This window comes from Bombus huntii, chromosome 3 (genome assembly GCF_024542735.1).
Source record: "Bombus huntii isolate Logan2020A chromosome 3, iyBomHunt1.1, whole genome shotgun sequence".
Lineage (NCBI taxonomy): Eukaryota > Metazoa > Arthropoda > Insecta > Hymenoptera > Apidae > Bombus > Bombus huntii.
This window is the reverse complement of record NC_066240.1, coordinates 19,175,857-19,193,238: the sequence shown is the minus strand read 5'-3', so window position 1 is coordinate 19,193,238 and position 17,382 is coordinate 19,175,857. Positions and strand designations below refer to the sequence as shown.

Here is a 17,382-nt window from a genome sequence, read left to right as displayed (position 1 = left end):
TTATAGAAAGGTATAATCATTTGTTAACTTAAATATATGTACATATATTTTTGTACTAAAGTATTTTTCGTAATATAAGTTTATACATAAGTTGGCAAAGTAATTACGTGTATGTATCATAATAATTTTGAAATTTTTATTCATAATAAATCACCATATAATATTCGATAAATATATAATATGTATATGCATATACATTCTGTCAAAATTGATACAAATGACAATATTCGCGATTACAATGTTGTCCTTATATACATTGCAGTTAATATAAAGAATAGAAATTTATATGTATATAACGTAAAAATATGTTGTTTTTTCAATGTATAAATTATAAATGAATGATATAATATATTGTTTAATATAACATAAATAATAAAAGTGTATGAAGTATATTAGCATTTTAAAGATTTGTGAAAAATAAAATAACCTAAAATTCTGATTTAATATCTTGTCCGATGTATTTAAAATGGAATGGCAAGAAGTATTAGAAATTCTTACACATCAATTAAAACCTGTTTTAAAGAAAAAGGTAAAACGTGAAGATGAACTTATGTCAATTTTATGGAATGATCAAAATATGAAGTAAGTAACAAAATTTATCATAAAGAATAATTAATATTTTTTATAAATCTATATTACTTGTTATTATTTTTTATTTATTATTATTGTTAAATTTATATTATTACATTTTACTATCTAAAATTTTATTTTATTTGATGTTTAGGAAACTTGTGTATTTATGGTTGGAAGATCATTATGACAGGAAAGAATGTAAATCTGTTTCCAAAGCACAAATTTTCAAGAAAATGGGTAATAAAGAATTTCAGGAAAAAAACTATATTAAAAGCATAGAATTATACACAAAATGTGCATTGTATGCTCCTGTAAATAGTTGTGAATTGGCAGTTGCAATCGCAAATAGATCTGCTTCATTATTTTATTTAAATAGATATCATGTGAGTAAAAAGTAAATAATACTTTAAAAATATGCATCAATATATAATATATTTTAATATTATGTTACAATTTTCTTTTTATGTGCATTTTATGCATGGTTAATACAATTTGATGATAAGAAGGATTGCATAAAAGATATTGAACTAGCAACTAAATTAAATTATCCTAAAGAGTTGCAGTATAAATTGTATTTACGCGCAGCACAGTGTTATTTGAAATTAGGCAAACAGCAATTAGCTAAAGAAACACTTTCCAAGATACAGAAAATGGTTCATGATTCTGATTATATTGCACCTTCTATGAAAGGTAAATAGTAAATGACTATGATTACAAATTTATGATAATTTCTTTATAATCAAATATTTCATTAACTTCTAGGTAGTATTGAAAAAAAGATAAATAATATAACATTTGCTGAGTCATTTCAACAAAATATTGTACAAAATTTTGTACAAGATATTGATGATTTGTTAAAATTAAAATCCCACATTACGTTTGAAGAAAATACTAATTTCCCTAATGCATCTGTAGCTATAGATAGAATATACAACCAGGAATTAGGAAGACACGTAATAGCAAATAAATCTATTAAGAAAGGTGATATTCTTTTTCTGGAAAAACCTGTAAGTTTTGTGGTACTAAGTCATGATACATATAATCGGTGTCCACATTGTAATTGCCAAAACGCAGACATTCCTGTTCCGTAAGTAGGACGTTCACTTTGATATTAAATATTTTCTCCACAGTACAAAAGATTTATGGTATTATATTACTTCAGGTGTACAACATGTTTAAATACCTTTTATTGCAATGAATACTGTTCAACTAAAGCATGGTCTTTGTATCATTGCTGGGAATGTCCAGGAAATCAAATGAAACTTTGGGAAGAAATAGGAATAGGGCATTTAGCCTTAAAAGTTTTATTAACTTGTTCGACTATGACAGATGAAATCAAATTTAATGAAATACAAAATTTAGTTACTAATTTCGATAAATTATCTATGGATGAGTTAACAGTATATGGAATTGTATGTATATTTCAAGATGAAAAATACATTAAAGAAAAAATGTTTTGTGTAATTATCTAATCATAACTTCTACAGACAGCTGTTATGCTCACCATATATTTATTGAAGTATACGAACTTCTTTCAATCAAGTAATCTTGAAGACTGTTTAAAGAAAAAATTCCCAAATAATTCATTGAACACTTCGTTTAATATTTTAACAACCAATGACAAGCAACTTTATGTAAGTTCTTTACTTTTACGATATATTCTTCAACTTATTATTAATGGACATGCAATTACAAAATCAAATACACTATTAAGAAAAAATGACTCTTCCATGAAACAACAAGATATTATAGCTACAGGAATTTATCCTTCTGCAAGTATGATGAACCATTCGTGTGATCCCAATATAATTAACATGTAATCCTAAAATTTATTTAATATGTGTATATATATATATATATATATATATTTATATACTTCAATATCAAATACATTTGTCTTATTAAATTTTAGCTTTGTGGGTCAATACCTTATTGTCAGAGCTTCGAGAGACATTGGTCAAAGTGAAGAAATTTTCAACTGCTATGGTACATTATTTAAGACTGTATCTTGTTTTAATTGTGCAAGGAACTTACTAATATAATAAAATTGTCATTAGGGCCACATTATAGACATATGACAACAGAAGATAGACAAAAGATTTTAAAAAGTCATTACTGTTTTACTTGTAAGTGTAAAGCATGCACTCTACCAAAATTACAATATTTTACAGTGAGTATGAAAACTATTTTCGATTTTTGAATCCAGTTTTGTTATAATGTATATACTGGGTCACATTATAATTGTATAATAGGATTATAATTACAGGAAAGATTTAATGCTGCGAAATGCCTGAAATGTAATGGTCCAGTATGTAATATAAAAGATTCTATATATTGTTTGGATTGTGGTGACAAATCTCAAATTTATTCCCCAAATAAAATAATACAAGCTAAAGAAATTTTTGAAGCAGCCCAAGTTTCCGTTGATTTAGGAAAAACGAAAGAAGCACTAAATAAATTAAAAAAATGTTTACATATTAGAAGAACAGTGTTATATGAATATAATGAAGATATTACAGATACATTAATTCTTATGGGAGAAATATATAAAACAATGGGTTTGTATGCTCAAGGATAATATAGTAGTACAATAATGATAAAATTAATTTTTAGGACAATGGATAGATAGTATAACATGTTTTGAAAACACACTTGCAACAGTGAGAGAAAAATTCGGTTCCTCTAGTATAGAACTTCTTAACCAATTAAATGATCTTACAGATATATGTCTTATATATCTAGAAAAGAAACTAAATACTAATACAGACACATATAAGTAAATATTTTTGCAGTTCTCTATAAATTATAAATATTTCAAAGTTATAATATTTGTGGCTTTTTGTTACAGAAAGATACTACAGAAAACTCAAAATTATTTAAATCAATTAGAAGAAATTACCAATTTTAATTATGGATCGTGGAATAAAGTTTATGAAGAAATAAAACAAAAGCAAAAGAAAATCGACTATTATATGCAAAATTTAAATGAATAAATAAACATATTTTCTAAAAATGTGTATATTTATTATTTCATATATGTACTTCCTTTGTATGTATTATATATATATATATATATATATATATATATATATATATATATATATATGGAGAGAAATTTATCTTATCCAAAACAATGAATACATTCTAATAAACCATTTCACGATGTGCGTAACGAGATAATTTATTACATATATTTACGAACATCAGTGACAAAAAGATATAAATAAAATGTAACTTTACACATAAGGTAATAAACTAAGTGAATTGTAATATCTGTAAACAATTTTACTTTGAATTAATATTCTTTCTTTCTTTCTTTCTCTTGTCTCTTAGTATTTATTATGTTGTAAGTAAAAAATAATGAAATATGCCTGAAATATTCTATTTTTTCTTCTATATTTATGTTAAGGATTTAAAGGTTATATGGCGTGACGTTGACTTGAGTCAGCCACACATAAATATATGTGAGCAAATGAGCGTATCTTTATTCTTGAATTATATCGATTTCAAGAGTATGAACGAAGATCATACCAATAAAAAAAGAATAGGGGAGAAAAGGAATTATCAGCCATAAAAATGACCGATTACATAGAGGAATATCTTGCTAACAGTTTACATCACAGTCACATCATGGAAGAAACCAGTAATGAAATATGAAATTGTTTGGTTAATTCATACGTTTTGACATAGCTATTTTTTCACATTTGATCCATTTATTACAGATATTTCACTTTTTTCACTTGTTACTGAAGATGGCGTACCAATTAGAAAATTATTTATCAGCAACTTAGCAGAGAGGGTTTGTATATATTTTTTTAACATTATAATGTTTTCTTGAAATATACAAATCAGTGTATTTCAAATCTAACAACAAAGTGTTTCTTTTTTTAGACATCGTTTAAAGATCTTATAAAATTATTTTCCAAGTATGGAAATGTTGAAAGTTGCTTCTTACGAAGAAATCAAGGAAACAGTAACTATGCATTCATTACGTTTAACAGCGTAGAAGCAGCCGCAAGGTAAACTTCAATTCCAATAAACATGAAGATGAAATTACAAGTAAGAGGACTATAGTTTTGATGTTATACGGTGATTCGTAGTGCTAGATATGATGAAGGAATAAGATTACACAACAGAGATTTAAGAGTCTTGGCAGCTGATTCGTGGCATCAACCAGATAGCATAGAAAATCAATGTTACAACATAAAAGATAAATCAAAATCTAACAAAATATCAAATGACATTGCACATAACTTTGATTGCATACAAGATGGCATTACAGATACTAATATTCAAACATTAAATGATGATTGTTTAATACACATTTTTCTTCAATTGCCAATTATAGATAGAATTAGAATAGAAAGAGGTAAGCACATAAATTTTGTTATAGTATTATTATTGTTTTAAATTGTATTTTAATATTTAAATTTTATTTATATGTAGTTAAATATATTATACACAAAGTAAATACAGCATTTTTTCAATAATTGTAGTGTGCAAAAGATGGAAAGCATTAAGTCAAGAGTCCTGGAGTAGTGTGAAAAGACTGGATTTATCTATGTGGAGCTTATCTGGCTTAAATGGAAGAGAAATTAGTATATGTACCGTTCGCAAAGTATTACTGCGATGTGGTCCATATTTAAACGAAATCAATCTGTCCATAGTACCATATCCTTTACGTCAGAGTACAGCAACTATTGTTGCGAAACTGTGCCCTAACTTACAAAAAATAGATATTACTGGTGTTGTTGTTTCTGCATCTGGTATCAATTCATTAATCGATAATTGTCACAACATTACAAAATTTAGTCTTGGTTCTACCACCTACATTTGTGATATAGATCTACAAAAATTATTTAAAGTGAATCCAAAGTTACGATATTTTAAAGCGTATAGCAGTAAAATAAGCGGGCGGTGTTTATTGTATTTGCCATTACAAACAATGGAAGAAATTGTCTTAGAATATTGTACCTGTCTTCAAGAACATCCGTTAATACAAGTAAACTTCTTAGTTTGTTTTATTTACCTCTTAACCGTTTGAGTCCAAGGGGTCTTTGAAAAAACAGAGTCGAAAAATCCCGAATAGCGCGATAGCGCTTGTCATAATCTATTGCGAAGAGAAACAAGCGGCACAATAGCACTCGTCACATTTGTTACTTTATGAAATACATCTATATTATTATATATGCGTATTATTAGTTTATAAGTATTTCAAGTTTTGTTCAATAAAAATTATTGAGAAGATAACAATGAAATACAAAATACCGTCAGTCGTCCGTAGCGTTCAAATGTACTGGGACTTTTCGACACAAAATCTAAACAGCGCGATCGCGCTGCTTGGGACTCAAACGGTTAAAAATGTTGATTTTAACAAACAATGTCTACTTTTCAGGCATTTGCAAAATTACAAAACTTGAAATCACTTACGACGAATAGATGTATTGACATATCTGGTAACGTTATCCAGTCTATCGGTAAAAGTTGTACAAATTTAAAAACATTAGAGGTTTCCTATATTTCGTTTTTATTACATCCGAACGACATGTTACATATTGTGCAATTGACTAATCTTGAAGTGCTGAAAATCAGTATGAATGCGTTAATCACAGACGAATTTTGTTCTAATTTGGCATCAACATGCCTGCGACTCAAATATCTAGACATTTCTGGTAAGTCAAATATCATTTGAAAATAATTTACGTGTAATACACATAATTTTTTATCTGTTGCAGAATGTTTGTTCGTTACAGATATTAGTATAGCTGCTGTAACAGCTTTACCCAAATTAGAAGTATTAATAATCAACTACTTAGAATTAGTAACCGATATAAATTTACAAGATACGTGCAACTTAAAACAGCTAGAGTGTCGGGCTTGCAAATTTACAGATAAAACAATGATTAATTTTCTTGAATACGCGCCACAGTTGGAATTACTAGATCTATCAGGATGTCGGGGTATTACGAATGAAACGCTAAAAGAAGCTGCCACGGTTACGGTTAATCGAACTAACACCATTTTGAAAATATTTGTCGGCGGAACTTCAGTAGATCTTAGTACATTTGATAAGGTATTACCGTTTCTGCAAATAGTAAATATAGATCTATCTAATAGGGAACTCTAAGTAGAGGTAGAGAACTCTACTTTAATCTAAATCAAAATACTGTGTATTATAGCGACATGCTCAAATTAATGTTAATAAAAACGAAATTTATTACTTTGCATTTAGTGAGACAAATTAATATTTTCATAAATATACGTAGTGTATATTTTATTTCTAATATTCGGATTTCAATGCATAAAGAGTATGCTTCAATGTAGGATAAATTTATTCTTTGAATAATTACAACATTTAGACAGTGAATCGATACAGCGACAATTATTATGCACAAATTTGCAACAAGGAATATCCATATATTTTTAGTAAGTGCCAGAAGTAATTATCCTTTTGACAATTAAAATTCGCTGTTTGGTGAACAGAATCATTTTATGGTTGTATGTTAATAATATCTTACATAATTTTCTTAACAGGATTTATCGAAAAATGTTTCTTTCTGTTTACGATATATCACGAAATATAGTAAATAGGATTACGCACATTGTTATAGGACATATAAACATAATATGAAAGATCAGTTCTTGAGCGTCTTACGCTTAGGCACATAAGTGGATATTCCCACTGTGCTTGCAAACATCACAATACGCTCGTAGTACACTCCGATATTTTTTTAAGCCAAATCGGAAAAAGGCTAACACCTAAACTGGCAATCGCACATGTAAAAAAGTAATGGCTAAGCAAACATGAATATCTATGGGGTTGATATACTATAACTAGAACCTCCATACATATATATAACGGATCTTTCTCATTATTCTCAATTAATAATTTCATTACGACACTTTCGATAGGAAACAGAAATCGTAACGTATAACGTTTACATAGAATAGTATAAGAATGCTTATAATATTGTTATACTATGTACATATAGACATTTTTTATCGGCACATTACAATGATAAGCAACTATGTCTACTGGATTGTACAATATTAAACATCTGTCTATTATTACGGACCAAATATTGTTCGACTAAGAGAAACAACTGATTATTTGTAACAAAAAAGAATTATTGATTTCTACGTTTGTAGTATTTTGATTGAACGCTTTGTTTGAATAAAGGTTCAAGAAATTTCAACCTTTTTCAAATTGTTTCCCTTAATCATAGATACAATAAAAATTATTAACATCTTTTAATTACATATAATTGTTGAAGTATGTGTAAATACGAAGGTAGCCAGACAGTGGCTCCGAATCTTTCAAACACAGTTCGCAAAAATTGCACGGGAAAGACTTGATTCACAGCTATACAGTACATACAATCATGTATATTCATTATCGTGTGAACACATGGACGCGCATCAAAGTTATGTTGTTAATTTCACCTATGAAGTGCAACGTCTCAGACCGCGATATATGTGAGAAAATACGATAAACGTACGTATTTTTAAAAAGATATGGGTCTAACATGCACTGTTGAGAGAAGAGATAAAATGTTTAAAAAGGTATTGTTTATCGTTTTTTAATATGTCTTCCTTATGATTTGAAAGTCTCACATTAGTTGATGTTTAATAAAATAGTATTTCATAATTATTGTAACCATATTATACAACAATTATAATAAATATTATGGTTGATGATACAATTTTTATATAACGATATTCTAAATACATTATCATTATTATTATTATCGTGAAAGATTTAGAACTTTTCAAAACAGTAGAAATACAAAAGTTTGTATCAATTTGTTGAAATACTATTTTATTTAACTATAATTTGAAATTTTGTTCAATCGCGGACTGATGTTTCATAAAAGATATCATAGCATTCTCGCAATGGCTAAATAAAAGTTCTTTTTCAATGGTGTGAATAATGCTCTACGAATGTCAGGTACAAATGTTATACTAGTAACTTGTTCTCTAGTTAACACTTCTCTCTTCAAATTATGTCTTCATAAATCCGATGCCCATATGTATCCTAATATCATCATAGGAAACATAACTTGCCCATGAGTGTACAATAAACGTTAAACTTATAAGGATAATTGTTTATCTTACATACTTTCAACAGAATCATAAGATAAAGGTACGAAATACCTGGAAAACGAAATAAAGATCAAGCACAGTGACGCGTTGCATGCAAATATGTCAATATAATATTTCTGTACTTCACGATAATCGTATATACATTAAAAATGATCATATTATTCAACCACGTTCTAACACGATTGTTATCGCGACTTCAAAATCAGACTGTAACGTACGATGAAAAATAATTTAATATCAAACAAAAATTCGGCACTTTACGTAAAATACATTCTGATACAATTAATAACTAAAAGCTTATACATTTAAATCACTAAACACGATTATTTAAAAAGGAATAAATCAGTGATACGTATATCGAAACCTATATTAATACTCTTAAGTTCTACTCGATAAATGCTGTCGCTCAAACGGTTTATGAATATTTGAGCAATATTATATAAAATATAGTAAAAGAAAAAACTATCATAAATTCTAGTAAATAAGTCTGTTTTCAAAATCGCGAAAGATTTTCGTTTCATGAATTATTAGGATGCTAAAAAAGAGAAAGAAATGAAATTTATGAACGTCACTGTTTATATTAATCTAACGAAAAGAAACGAAAATTTACTTAAGAGTACTGAACGCGTATATAGGTAGTCAAGTATGTAAGAGTGACATTTATTCAGGATTGTACGTTCGCCAAACGGGTTGGAGTAGTTGGTTGTAGATCCATTGTACGACATACCCAACCAGCGATATCTACATTTTCAGATTCAGCTTTTTTTATCCATTCGTGGTTCTAAGAATAAAAAAAGAAGAGCAATTTAGGAAAGACAAAAGAACAATAATTGTTTCATTTAAATAGACAGTCGTGTGAAATAAAACACATACCATTAACGTTTTTAAATCTGCTCTTTCGGCGGGATTTTTCTTCAAGCAACGATCCACAAAATCTGTAAAAGCATCACTGAAGATACCAGCAGGCAATTTTGGTGGTGGTTCATTTACAATATAATCCAATAATTCAAATATAGCCATTGGTCTTGGGCTACCTGTATCTATAAAAAATATAAAAAAATACAATGTATAAAACAGTCCATATAATAGATACAAAAAAAAAAGAAAATAGTAAACTAACTGTGTCCAGGTGATTGCGTTGTTGGAGTAGAAGCATTATTTGTAGCAACATTCTCCACAGGTGGTTGACCTGGTGGAGAGCTGAATATCGCAGCTAAAGTTTTTTCATCAGGAGGTGGAATTGGATACATTCCAATTGCCATTTCCACAAGTGATAATCCTAGGGACCAAATATCACTTTGTACAGAGTAATGAGTGCCTTGTAATCTCTCTGGCTAAAAATGCAAATATTCATATCAAACATTTTAAGGTGGAACTACAGAAAAGCTACCTCATCTCCAATTTCAATAATTTCGAGATATGTCACATAAATCAACATTTTGAACAACCTTTTCCTATACATATAACTGACGGTCTTGCTTATTGTCCAAGGTATTCACAACAAACTTTTGGTACCATTACATTGAATCCTGCCTATAGATTGTGAGTCTGCGATTCTAAGGTTTTTCAATAGCATGAAATAATAACAAGTTAGTTATGAAAATAATAGACGAATAAACAATTGATATTATTTTACCTAAGCATTGCCGATCTCTTTACAACGTTGAGAAGTCTAACTCAAATCCAATACATTGATGATATTCATTTTTAATTGAGTTATAAATTATAATAGATATATCTTACAGCGTCGCATATGCAGTTGTGCATGAGGCTTTAAGCTCACCCAACTCTCGTTTATAAACAGAAGATAAGATGCCAGCAACTGGCAACCATTACTGACACATATGCTGCCATACAACTATAGGTAGAATTCACGCAATAGTACTGACAGATTTTTACGAAATATCTCGAAAAGTAAGCGAGATCGCCGATAATACGTATAGGAAAAAGTTGTTCAAAATGTTGAGTTTTACAACGTATGCAAAAATCATTAAAATCAGAGATGAGATAGCTTGTCTGCAGTTTCACATATTTTAATATTCCTTATATATGCATGACATTTATTAAAATTAAAGATAATAATGCAATTATAACTACATAAATTCTTACCGACATATAACTTCTCGTTCCAACAAATGAATTAGCCATGGAATCAATTAATTGCCCGGAGACACCAAAATCACAAATTTTTATTTCTCCAGCACTATTTACCAAAATATTGCTTGGTTTTACGTCCCGATGCATAATTGCATGTTTATCTCGCAAATAGCTCAAACCTTTTAAAACCTGTGACAGAAAACAAAATTGTAATCTACAAGTAGAATAAGGAGGCCATGAAAATGTCTGCCATTAAAAAAGCTGAATTCTGAAAAAAAAAAGAAAAAAAACAGATTTTGCAGAAGTACAATAGCATTATACTTAATGTGGTGAATTTTATATATTTCGAAATGTTCCATGCAGCAAATAAGGTTCTAAAAAAATCACCCAGTCAAATCAGTAAGAAGAAGCTTACTGATGAAGAAATCAGGGAACTTCAACAGGAATTGACAACACAAGATCATATGATTCCTTTGGAACAGTTATGTAAGAAATTAAATACCAATGTAGTTACTGGTCTAACTAAAGAAGAGGCAACCAAAGTTTTTCTTGAAGTGGGTCCAAATGCTTTGACACCACCAAAAGTAATTCCGGAATATATCAAATTTATAAAGTGTATGTTTCATGGATTCGCTGGTTTGTTGTGGGTCTGTTCATTATTATGCTATATTTTGTATGGAATTAGCATGGCGACAGAAGGTGAGGGTGGTGGCACAGAATGGTTAGGACTTATTATTATGCTAATCTGCCTATTTTCTGGTTTTTGCTCGTATATACAAGAGAGCAAAAATATAAAGGTAAACAAATCACTCATTGTTATACTGTGGATGTTTATGCATTTACAGGAAGTTTTCATGTTAAAATGCACAGAGTGCATATAACTTAAAAAACATCCAAAGTATGATATTAATGAATCTTTTTCTATAATATCTTACAGGTGATGGAATCTTTTCAAAAAATGGTACCAACTTTTGCTATGGTAATACGGGAAGGTGTTAAAATGCGGATTCCAGCTGAAGACATAGTCCCAGGCGATTTAGTGGAAATTAAAACTGGCGATAAAATACCAGGCGATATCAGGATTATCGAATGTCAAGGACTTCGAGTTGAAAATTCGAGTATCACTGGTGAAAGCGAACCAGTACCTCGTACAGACTATCCTACCGACGAGAATCCCTTAGAATCCTCTAATGTTGCCTTCTTTTCCTCTTTTGCTGTGGATGGCACTGGTGTTGGAATTGTAATGACTACTGGTGACCAAACAATGATAGGTCGTCTTGCTGGACTTACAACATACCTTGAAAAATCCGAAACTCCCATAGCCAAAGAGATCAAACATTTTGTTCAAATAATCATCACTATTGCTGTATTATTTGGGGTATTATTCTTTGGCTTATCATTGTTACTTACTCCCAACATAGTGAAAGCATCCACTTATTTACTTGGCATCATCATAGCCAACGTGCCAGAAGTTTTATTGGTAACTGTTACTACAAGTTTGACATTAACAGCCCAGAAAATGGCTAACAAGAATTGTTTGGTTAAGAATTTAGAAGCAGTGGAAACATTGGGATCCACATCGATTATATGTTCAGATAAGACAGGCACTCTTACACAAAACAGGATGACTGTGTCCAATTTATGGGTTGGCTTCACCAGATATAATTGTCCCCCTGATCAGATGTTAGGTATTGAGAAAACTTTACTAATGGAGAAACCAGCTTTCCAAGTGATACTCAAGAATGCTACGCTTTGTTTACGGGCAGAATTCACCAGTGAATCTATCTTACTGAAACCAATCGAGGAACGAAATGTGATTGGTGATGCTTCTGAAACAGGTATCCTCAAATTCTGCGAGCACATCCACCCAACGGAGCCATTCCGAGATATGTATCCAAAAGTTGCAGAAATTCCTTTTAGCTCTATAAATAAGTATCACATGTCGATACACAGAGACAACAATGGATATATTATAATCCTGAAAGGTGCTCCAGAGGTGATCTTGGAGAAGTGCACTCACATACTGACTACGGAAGGAGAAACAAAAGAAATGACACCATTAGACCACTCAACATGTCGACAAGCTTGTGAAGAATTAGGCTACCTGGGTGAACGTGTGTTAGCATACTGTGATCTTCATCTGCCCAGTTATACTTATGGTCTAAACTATGAGTTTAACACTGATTCTCCAAGTTCATACAATTTTCCTAATGAAGGTTACAGATTCGTTGGATTAATAAGTCTCTTAGATCCACCAAGACCAGCTGTTCCTGAAGCTGTGAGAAAATGTCGCACAGCTGGTATCAAAGTGATCATGGTAACGGGCGACCATCCGGTAACTGCAATGGCTATAGCGAAGAAGGTCGGTATAATAAGTGAAGAACACGAAACTAGTTACGAGCGTAAGTTAATACAGAGCAAATCGTATTCTCAAATAACCAATTCTGACGAACACGCGACTATCATTACCGGTTGCGAATTACGGAATATGGACACTATAGAATTAGATGACCTTATAAAGAAGTACCAAGAGATCGTTTTCGCAAGAACATCTCCGCAACAAAAACTATATATTGTGGAAAGTTGCCAGCGATTGGGTGAAATTGTCGCAGTGACTGGCGATGGCGTAAATGATTCACCAGCATTAAGAAAAGCAGATATTGGCGTGGCTATGGGTATTACTGGTTCTGATGTAGCGAAAAATGCAGCCGATATGATCCTGATGGACGATAACTTTGCATCGATTGTGACTGGTATCGAAGAAGGTAGATTGATATTTGACAATCTTAAGAAATCCATTGTTTATACTTTGACGTCTAGTGTGCCTGAAATGTTGCCAATGTTGAGCAGTATTCTATTCGTCATTCCTTTACCCTTTATTCTTGAGATGATCCTCTGCATAGATATAGGAACGGATTTACTTCCTGCTATAGCATTAGCATATGAAAAAGCCGAATCCGATATCATGTATCGGCCACCGAGGAATCCTCAATATGATCAACTTGTAAACAAACGTTTAATATCTGTAGCCTATGGTCAGATTGGAATGACTCAATCTTTAGCTGCATTTTACACTTTTTTCTTAATTCTTATGTTAAATGGATTTTTACCTGATCGTTTGGTAGGATTAAGATTAGATTGGGAAAATAAGTCAATTAACGACTTGCAAGATTCTTATGGTCAAACTTGGACCTATGATACTAGAATGGATTTATTAAATGAAGCTCGTACCGGATATTTCTTAACTATCGTTATAACACAACTTATAGATTTGATAATGTGTAAAACGAGAGTTAACTCGATTCTACAGCAAGGAATGGATAATTGGTTTTTAAATTTTGCCTTTATTTTCGAAATTATCTTAACTGGTATATTGCTATATGTGCCAGGAACTGAGAAGATATTTAAAACCATGCCATTGAGTTCTTATTGGTACTGGCCATGTCTACCACTTGGTGCATTTCTTTGGATATATGACGAATTAAGAAGACTATGTATTCGGAAGATTCCTGGTGGAATTATAGAACAGGAAACTTACTACTGAATATTTGTCTAAAGTTCATAACTAATGTTGAAGTATTTCAATTAATGATGTCATCATGGTTTTGTTTATGGAATGCTATCAATAAGTATAAAAGCGAAAATTGTATCCTTGAGCAAAATAGGGTAGAATAACGAAGAGTGAGTGTACTTACTGCTGAAGTAATTGTGCTTAATATAGGTTCTGGAATTCTTCCAGCTTTTTTCAGTATTAAATCTAATGAACCACCATCCATATATTCCATACATATACTAATTTCTCCATCACTATAGTAGGCAAAATATTTTATATTTAATGTAAATATGTTAATGTGTTGAATATGTTAACTTTGTAGGTAATTACTATATTAGATAAAATTACTATATTACCTATAGAAAGCACCATAAAAGCCAACTATGTGTGCAAAATTGCACTCATGCAGAACTTTCAGTTCTCTAATTATTTGTTTCTTAATGGCAGGTTTGACTTCTAAATGTATTAGCTGAAATTATGATCATTATAATACAATAAATTTCAAATTGAAGCAAATAAACACATTGAACATAGATAAGTCACACCTTTCTTGCCATTATAAGTCCATACTTTTTGTGCCTCACTTTCATGACAACACCGCCATTACCAGCACCAAGTTCTCCAAGCTTTTCAAAATCTTCATCACATAATTCTCCGACCTTTTCTTTTTGACCTAAAAAGCTTTCTAGCCTCTTCTTTTGTTCCTCATCCATTTCTAATTCCTTTAATCTTTCTTGAATGGCATCTATGCTCATCTTTCCCATAACTCCGCTGTAATTGAAATAAATGAAAATTAGTATTTGCATATAAATAAATACAATATTTGTCTTTAATAATAAAAATTTTAATGAAAGAATTAATTACTCTGGAATTACTGGTGGCTCAGAATAAATGGGTAATGGTGGTACTGGTGGTGACGGTGACACAACTGGAACTGGTTCTATCGAACCAGGTGGCAATGTCAAATTTAACTTGTTTTTTGACATTTGGATTGCAAGGTTGAATAACTATCTTTAACAATTCTTACAAATATTACACTTGTCAATAATGTTATTGTAGATTAAATACAGCTATCTAGTCAATCGAAAATTTATTCGATCGAAAGTTCTCCTAATCGTATCTTTAAATTATAATACATATACAATCATATACGTTCTCATTGTGAATTTCATTCGAAAATTTTGTAAGGAGTAGCCCCAGCTCGAAATGTTGTTAAAGCTGAACTGTCAGTCTCCGATCTGTCAAATTCTTTGTTTAATTAGATTTTTTGGCGAGCAACGAAAAAATGTATATTTTGTTTAGAAAAACTGTTAATTTAATAACAACAATCACGAAATAGCACAAGTATGCATATTTTTTACAAATATTGTGCAAATAAGAAGAGGTTATACGAATCTTCCCGGGACAACGACAAACACGTATATTACTCGTTTAAAAAGTTCCTAGAAATAAATTATCTAAAAACTGTAATAATTTGACCTAATACAATAAGACTTCAATTAGAATACAATACTCCCTAATACCATTAATATCAATGTAAACATATAAATAACCATCCATTAATTATAAATTATTATTTAAAATGTGATTAATTTCCATAATCAAGAATTAAATTATTCAAACATGAAATTATATAAAATGTATAGAACTTTCAAGTATAATTCAAAATAAAATTATATATTGAAATTATGGTCTAATCTAGGCGTACTTGCATCATATTTAATTAAAATAAAGTAAATAGTATTGTTTATGGTTTTTTACTCGACATATTTTAGGTTGGTAGTACGTGCGTCACAGGAAATGTCTTTCTAGTTTCTAGTTACACGCGTGATGCTTTTTCCTTTAAAATCGTGCTGTTAAAAGGTATGTATGACTTGTATAATAGCAATTTTGGAATCTGCTTACATCTTCGATTTCATTTTTACAAGTTCATTAAAACCCTGAAATCTCTAAAGACGTGATACCACATAATAATATTGTGGAAAAAGTGTAACAAAAATATTTGGTAAACGATAATTATCGGGGACCAAATATAAGTGATGGCAGGGTTAAGTCGCGACAGCTATTGCAAAAGGCCGATGTGAAAAATTATCGTCGACTTCTGTAATTTCAGAACACGATGGGACGTTACTCTCACGAACCAGTAAATGCAAGCAAATCGTGCAAAGCACGTGGATCGAATCTGCGAGTGCATTTCAAAGTAAATAAAACAACAACTATATTTAAAAAAACTTAACCTCACAGTCTAAGTTGTGTTTACAAAATGCTATACTGGAATGGTTTGTTTTATTTAATAAATTTTCTAGTTGTTTACTGCTATTCTATGTTCTAGAATACGCATGAAACAGCACGTGCTATTAAGAACATGCCCCTACGAAGGGCGCAGAAATACTTGAAAAACGTAATTGAACACAAGGAGTGTGTACCATTCCGTAGATTTAATGGTGGTGTTGGCAGGTGTGCTCAAGCAAAACAGTTCGGTACCACACAAGGTAAATCACAATAAATAATTAATAATTTACTAATTCTCTCTAATACTTAAAATTACTTTTATTATCTTTAAATTCAGGTCGTTGGCCCAAAAAGTCAGCAGAATTTTTACTCCAGCTGTTAAAAAATGCTGAGAGTAATGCTGATGCCAGTGGACTAGATCTTGACCGTCTTGTAATTAACCACATTCAAGTGAATCATGCCCCTTGTTTACGTAGAAGAACATATAGAGCTCATGGTCGTATTAACCGTACGTATTTAGAACATTCATTTAAAATATATGCATTTCACAATTTAATCAATAGTTGAGTAAAATTTTGTATGTTTCCATAGCTTACATGAGTTCACCGTGTCACATCGAGGTAATTTTGACTGAGAAAGAAGATTTTGTAGTAAAAAGTCCGGAAGAAGAGCCATCGAAAAAGAAGCTCAGTAAGAAAAAACTCGCCAGACAAAAGGAGAAAATGATGAGAGAATAATTTTAAATATTAGCTCGATATTGAATGTATAATGGAAAAAATGAAAATTACATTGGTCTCGTAATTTTTTCACTTCATTTCTATCCT

At 30.5% G+C, this 17,382-nt stretch overlaps 5 protein-coding genes across 8 annotated transcripts; 4 read left to right on the top strand and 1 right to left on the bottom strand.

Moving 5' to 3' along the window:
* The first annotated feature begins 186 nt into the window (after nt 1–186).
* Nucleotides 187–3,889, top strand: LOC126864170 (SET and MYND domain-containing protein 4-like). Of its 3 annotated transcripts, none has more exons than XM_050615205.1 (11): nt 187–582; nt 725–956; nt 1,077–1,263; nt 1,336–1,660; nt 1,736–1,985; nt 2,061–2,389; nt 2,486–2,559; nt 2,631–2,743; nt 2,840–3,131; nt 3,187–3,349; nt 3,422–3,889. In XM_050615205.1, the coding sequence occupies exons 1-11, from the start codon at nt 467–469 to the stop codon at nt 3,564–3,566; spliced, it is 2,226 nt and encodes a 741-aa protein (XP_050471162.1). In that variant the 5' UTR covers nt 187–466; the 3' UTR covers nt 3,567–3,889. The 3 variants fall into 3 exon arrangements, with proteins under 3 accessions (XP_050471162.1, XP_050471164.1, XP_050471163.1); XM_050615206.1 differs by having other exon boundaries at nt 193–582; nt 1,080–1,263; nt 3,422–3,595; XM_050615207.1 differs by lacking the exon at nt 3,187–3,349 and having other exon boundaries at nt 188–582; nt 3,422–3,581.
* Nucleotides 3,683–7,769, top strand: LOC126864172 (uncharacterized). Of its 2 annotated transcripts, XM_050615210.1 has the most exons (9): nt 3,683–3,820; nt 3,983–4,216; nt 4,296–4,372; nt 4,465–4,592; nt 4,674–4,942; nt 5,070–5,575; nt 5,969–6,245; nt 6,309–6,646; nt 6,806–7,769. In XM_050615210.1, the coding sequence occupies exons 2-9, from the start codon at nt 4,150–4,152 to the stop codon at nt 6,806–6,808; spliced, it is 1,665 nt and encodes a 554-aa protein (XP_050471167.1). In that variant the 5' UTR covers nt 3,683–3,820; nt 3,983–4,149; the 3' UTR covers nt 6,809–7,769. The 2 variants fall into 2 exon arrangements, with proteins under 2 accessions (XP_050471167.1, XP_050471166.1); XM_050615209.1 differs by having other exon boundaries at nt 6,309–7,769.
* Nucleotides 6,888–15,772, bottom strand: LOC126864174 (dual specificity mitogen-activated protein kinase kinase dSOR1). Its single transcript, XM_050615214.1, has 8 exons — nt 15,191–15,772; nt 14,872–15,097; nt 14,683–14,795; nt 14,469–14,580; nt 10,786–10,962; nt 9,797–10,010; nt 9,550–9,716; nt 6,888–9,457 (listed from the first exon to the last, which is right to left on the bottom strand). Exons 1-8 carry the CDS (start codon nt 15,310–15,312, stop codon nt 9,341–9,343), a joined length of 1,248 nt encoding a protein of 415 aa, XP_050471171.1. The 5' UTR covers nt 15,313–15,772; the 3' UTR covers nt 6,888–9,340.
* On the top strand, nt 10,969–14,462 carry LOC126864169 (sodium/potassium-transporting ATPase subunit alpha-like). Its single transcript, XM_050615204.1, has 2 exons — nt 10,969–11,570; nt 11,711–14,462. Exons 1-2 carry the CDS (start codon nt 11,124–11,126, stop codon nt 14,315–14,317), a joined length of 3,054 nt encoding a protein of 1,017 aa, XP_050471161.1. The 5' UTR covers nt 10,969–11,123; the 3' UTR covers nt 14,318–14,462.
* A 276-nt stretch (nt 15,773–16,048) lies between the features above and the next one.
* Nucleotides 16,049–17,359, top strand: LOC126864175 (60S ribosomal protein L17). Its single transcript, XM_050615215.1, has 5 exons — nt 16,049–16,189; nt 16,440–16,526; nt 16,659–16,818; nt 16,896–17,066; nt 17,150–17,359. Exons 2-5 carry the CDS (start codon nt 16,446–16,448, stop codon nt 17,293–17,295), a joined length of 558 nt encoding a protein of 185 aa, XP_050471172.1. The 5' UTR covers nt 16,049–16,189; nt 16,440–16,445; the 3' UTR covers nt 17,296–17,359.
* Nucleotides 17,360–17,382: the final 23 nt, after the last annotated feature.

Excerpts from the sequence above, each read along its gene's own strand:
- LOC126864170 (XM_050615205.1), top strand. The coding sequence starts at position 467 with ATGGAATGGCAAGAAGTATTAGAAATTCTTACACATCAATTAAAACCT. Across the intron at positions 1,264-1,335 it reads TATTGCACCTTCTATGAAAG|GTAGTATTGAAAAAAAGATA; the intron begins GTAAATAGTAAA and ends ATTAACTTCTAG. Across the intron at positions 3,350-3,421 it reads ACTAATACAGACACATATAA|AAAGATACTACAGAAAACTC; the intron begins GTAAATATTTTT and ends TTTTTGTTACAG.
- LOC126864169 (XM_050615204.1), top strand. The coding sequence starts at position 11,124 with ATGTTCCATGCAGCAAATAAGGTTCTAAAAAAATCACCCAGTCAAATC. Across the intron at positions 11,571-11,710 it reads AAGAGAGCAAAAATATAAAG|GTGATGGAATCTTTTCAAAA; the intron begins GTAAACAAATCA and ends AATATCTTACAG.
- LOC126864172 (XM_050615209.1), top strand. The coding sequence starts at position 4,150 with ATGACCGATTACATAGAGGAATATCTTGCTAACAGTTTACATCACAGT. Across the intron at positions 5,576-5,968 it reads AAGAACATCCGTTAATACAA|GCATTTGCAAAATTACAAAA; the intron begins GTAAACTTCTTA and ends TCTACTTTTCAG. Across the intron at positions 6,246-6,308 it reads CAAATATCTAGACATTTCTG|AATGTTTGTTCGTTACAGAT; the intron begins GTAAGTCAAATA and ends TATCTGTTGCAG.
- LOC126864175 (XM_050615215.1), top strand. The coding sequence starts at position 16,446 with ATGGGACGTTACTCTCACGAACCAGTAAATGCAAGCAAATCGTGCAAA. Across the intron at positions 16,527-16,658 it reads ATCTGCGAGTGCATTTCAAA|AATACGCATGAAACAGCACG; the intron begins GTAAATAAAACA and ends TCTATGTTCTAG. Across the intron at positions 16,819-16,895 it reads ACAGTTCGGTACCACACAAG|GTCGTTGGCCCAAAAAGTCA; the intron begins GTAAATCACAAT and ends CTTTAAATTCAG.
- LOC126864174 (XM_050615214.1), bottom strand. The coding sequence starts at position 15,312 with ATGTCAAAAAACAAGTTAAATTTGACATTGCCACCTGGTTCGATAGAA. Across the intron at positions 10,011-10,785 it reads GAACGAGAAGTTATATGTCG|CCAGAGAGATTACAAGGCAC; the intron begins GTAAGAATTTAT and ends TTGCATTTTTAG. Across the intron at positions 9,717-9,796 it reads AACGCAATCACCTGGACACA|ATACAGGTAGCCCAAGACCA; the intron begins GTTAGTTTACTA and ends TATTTTTTATAG.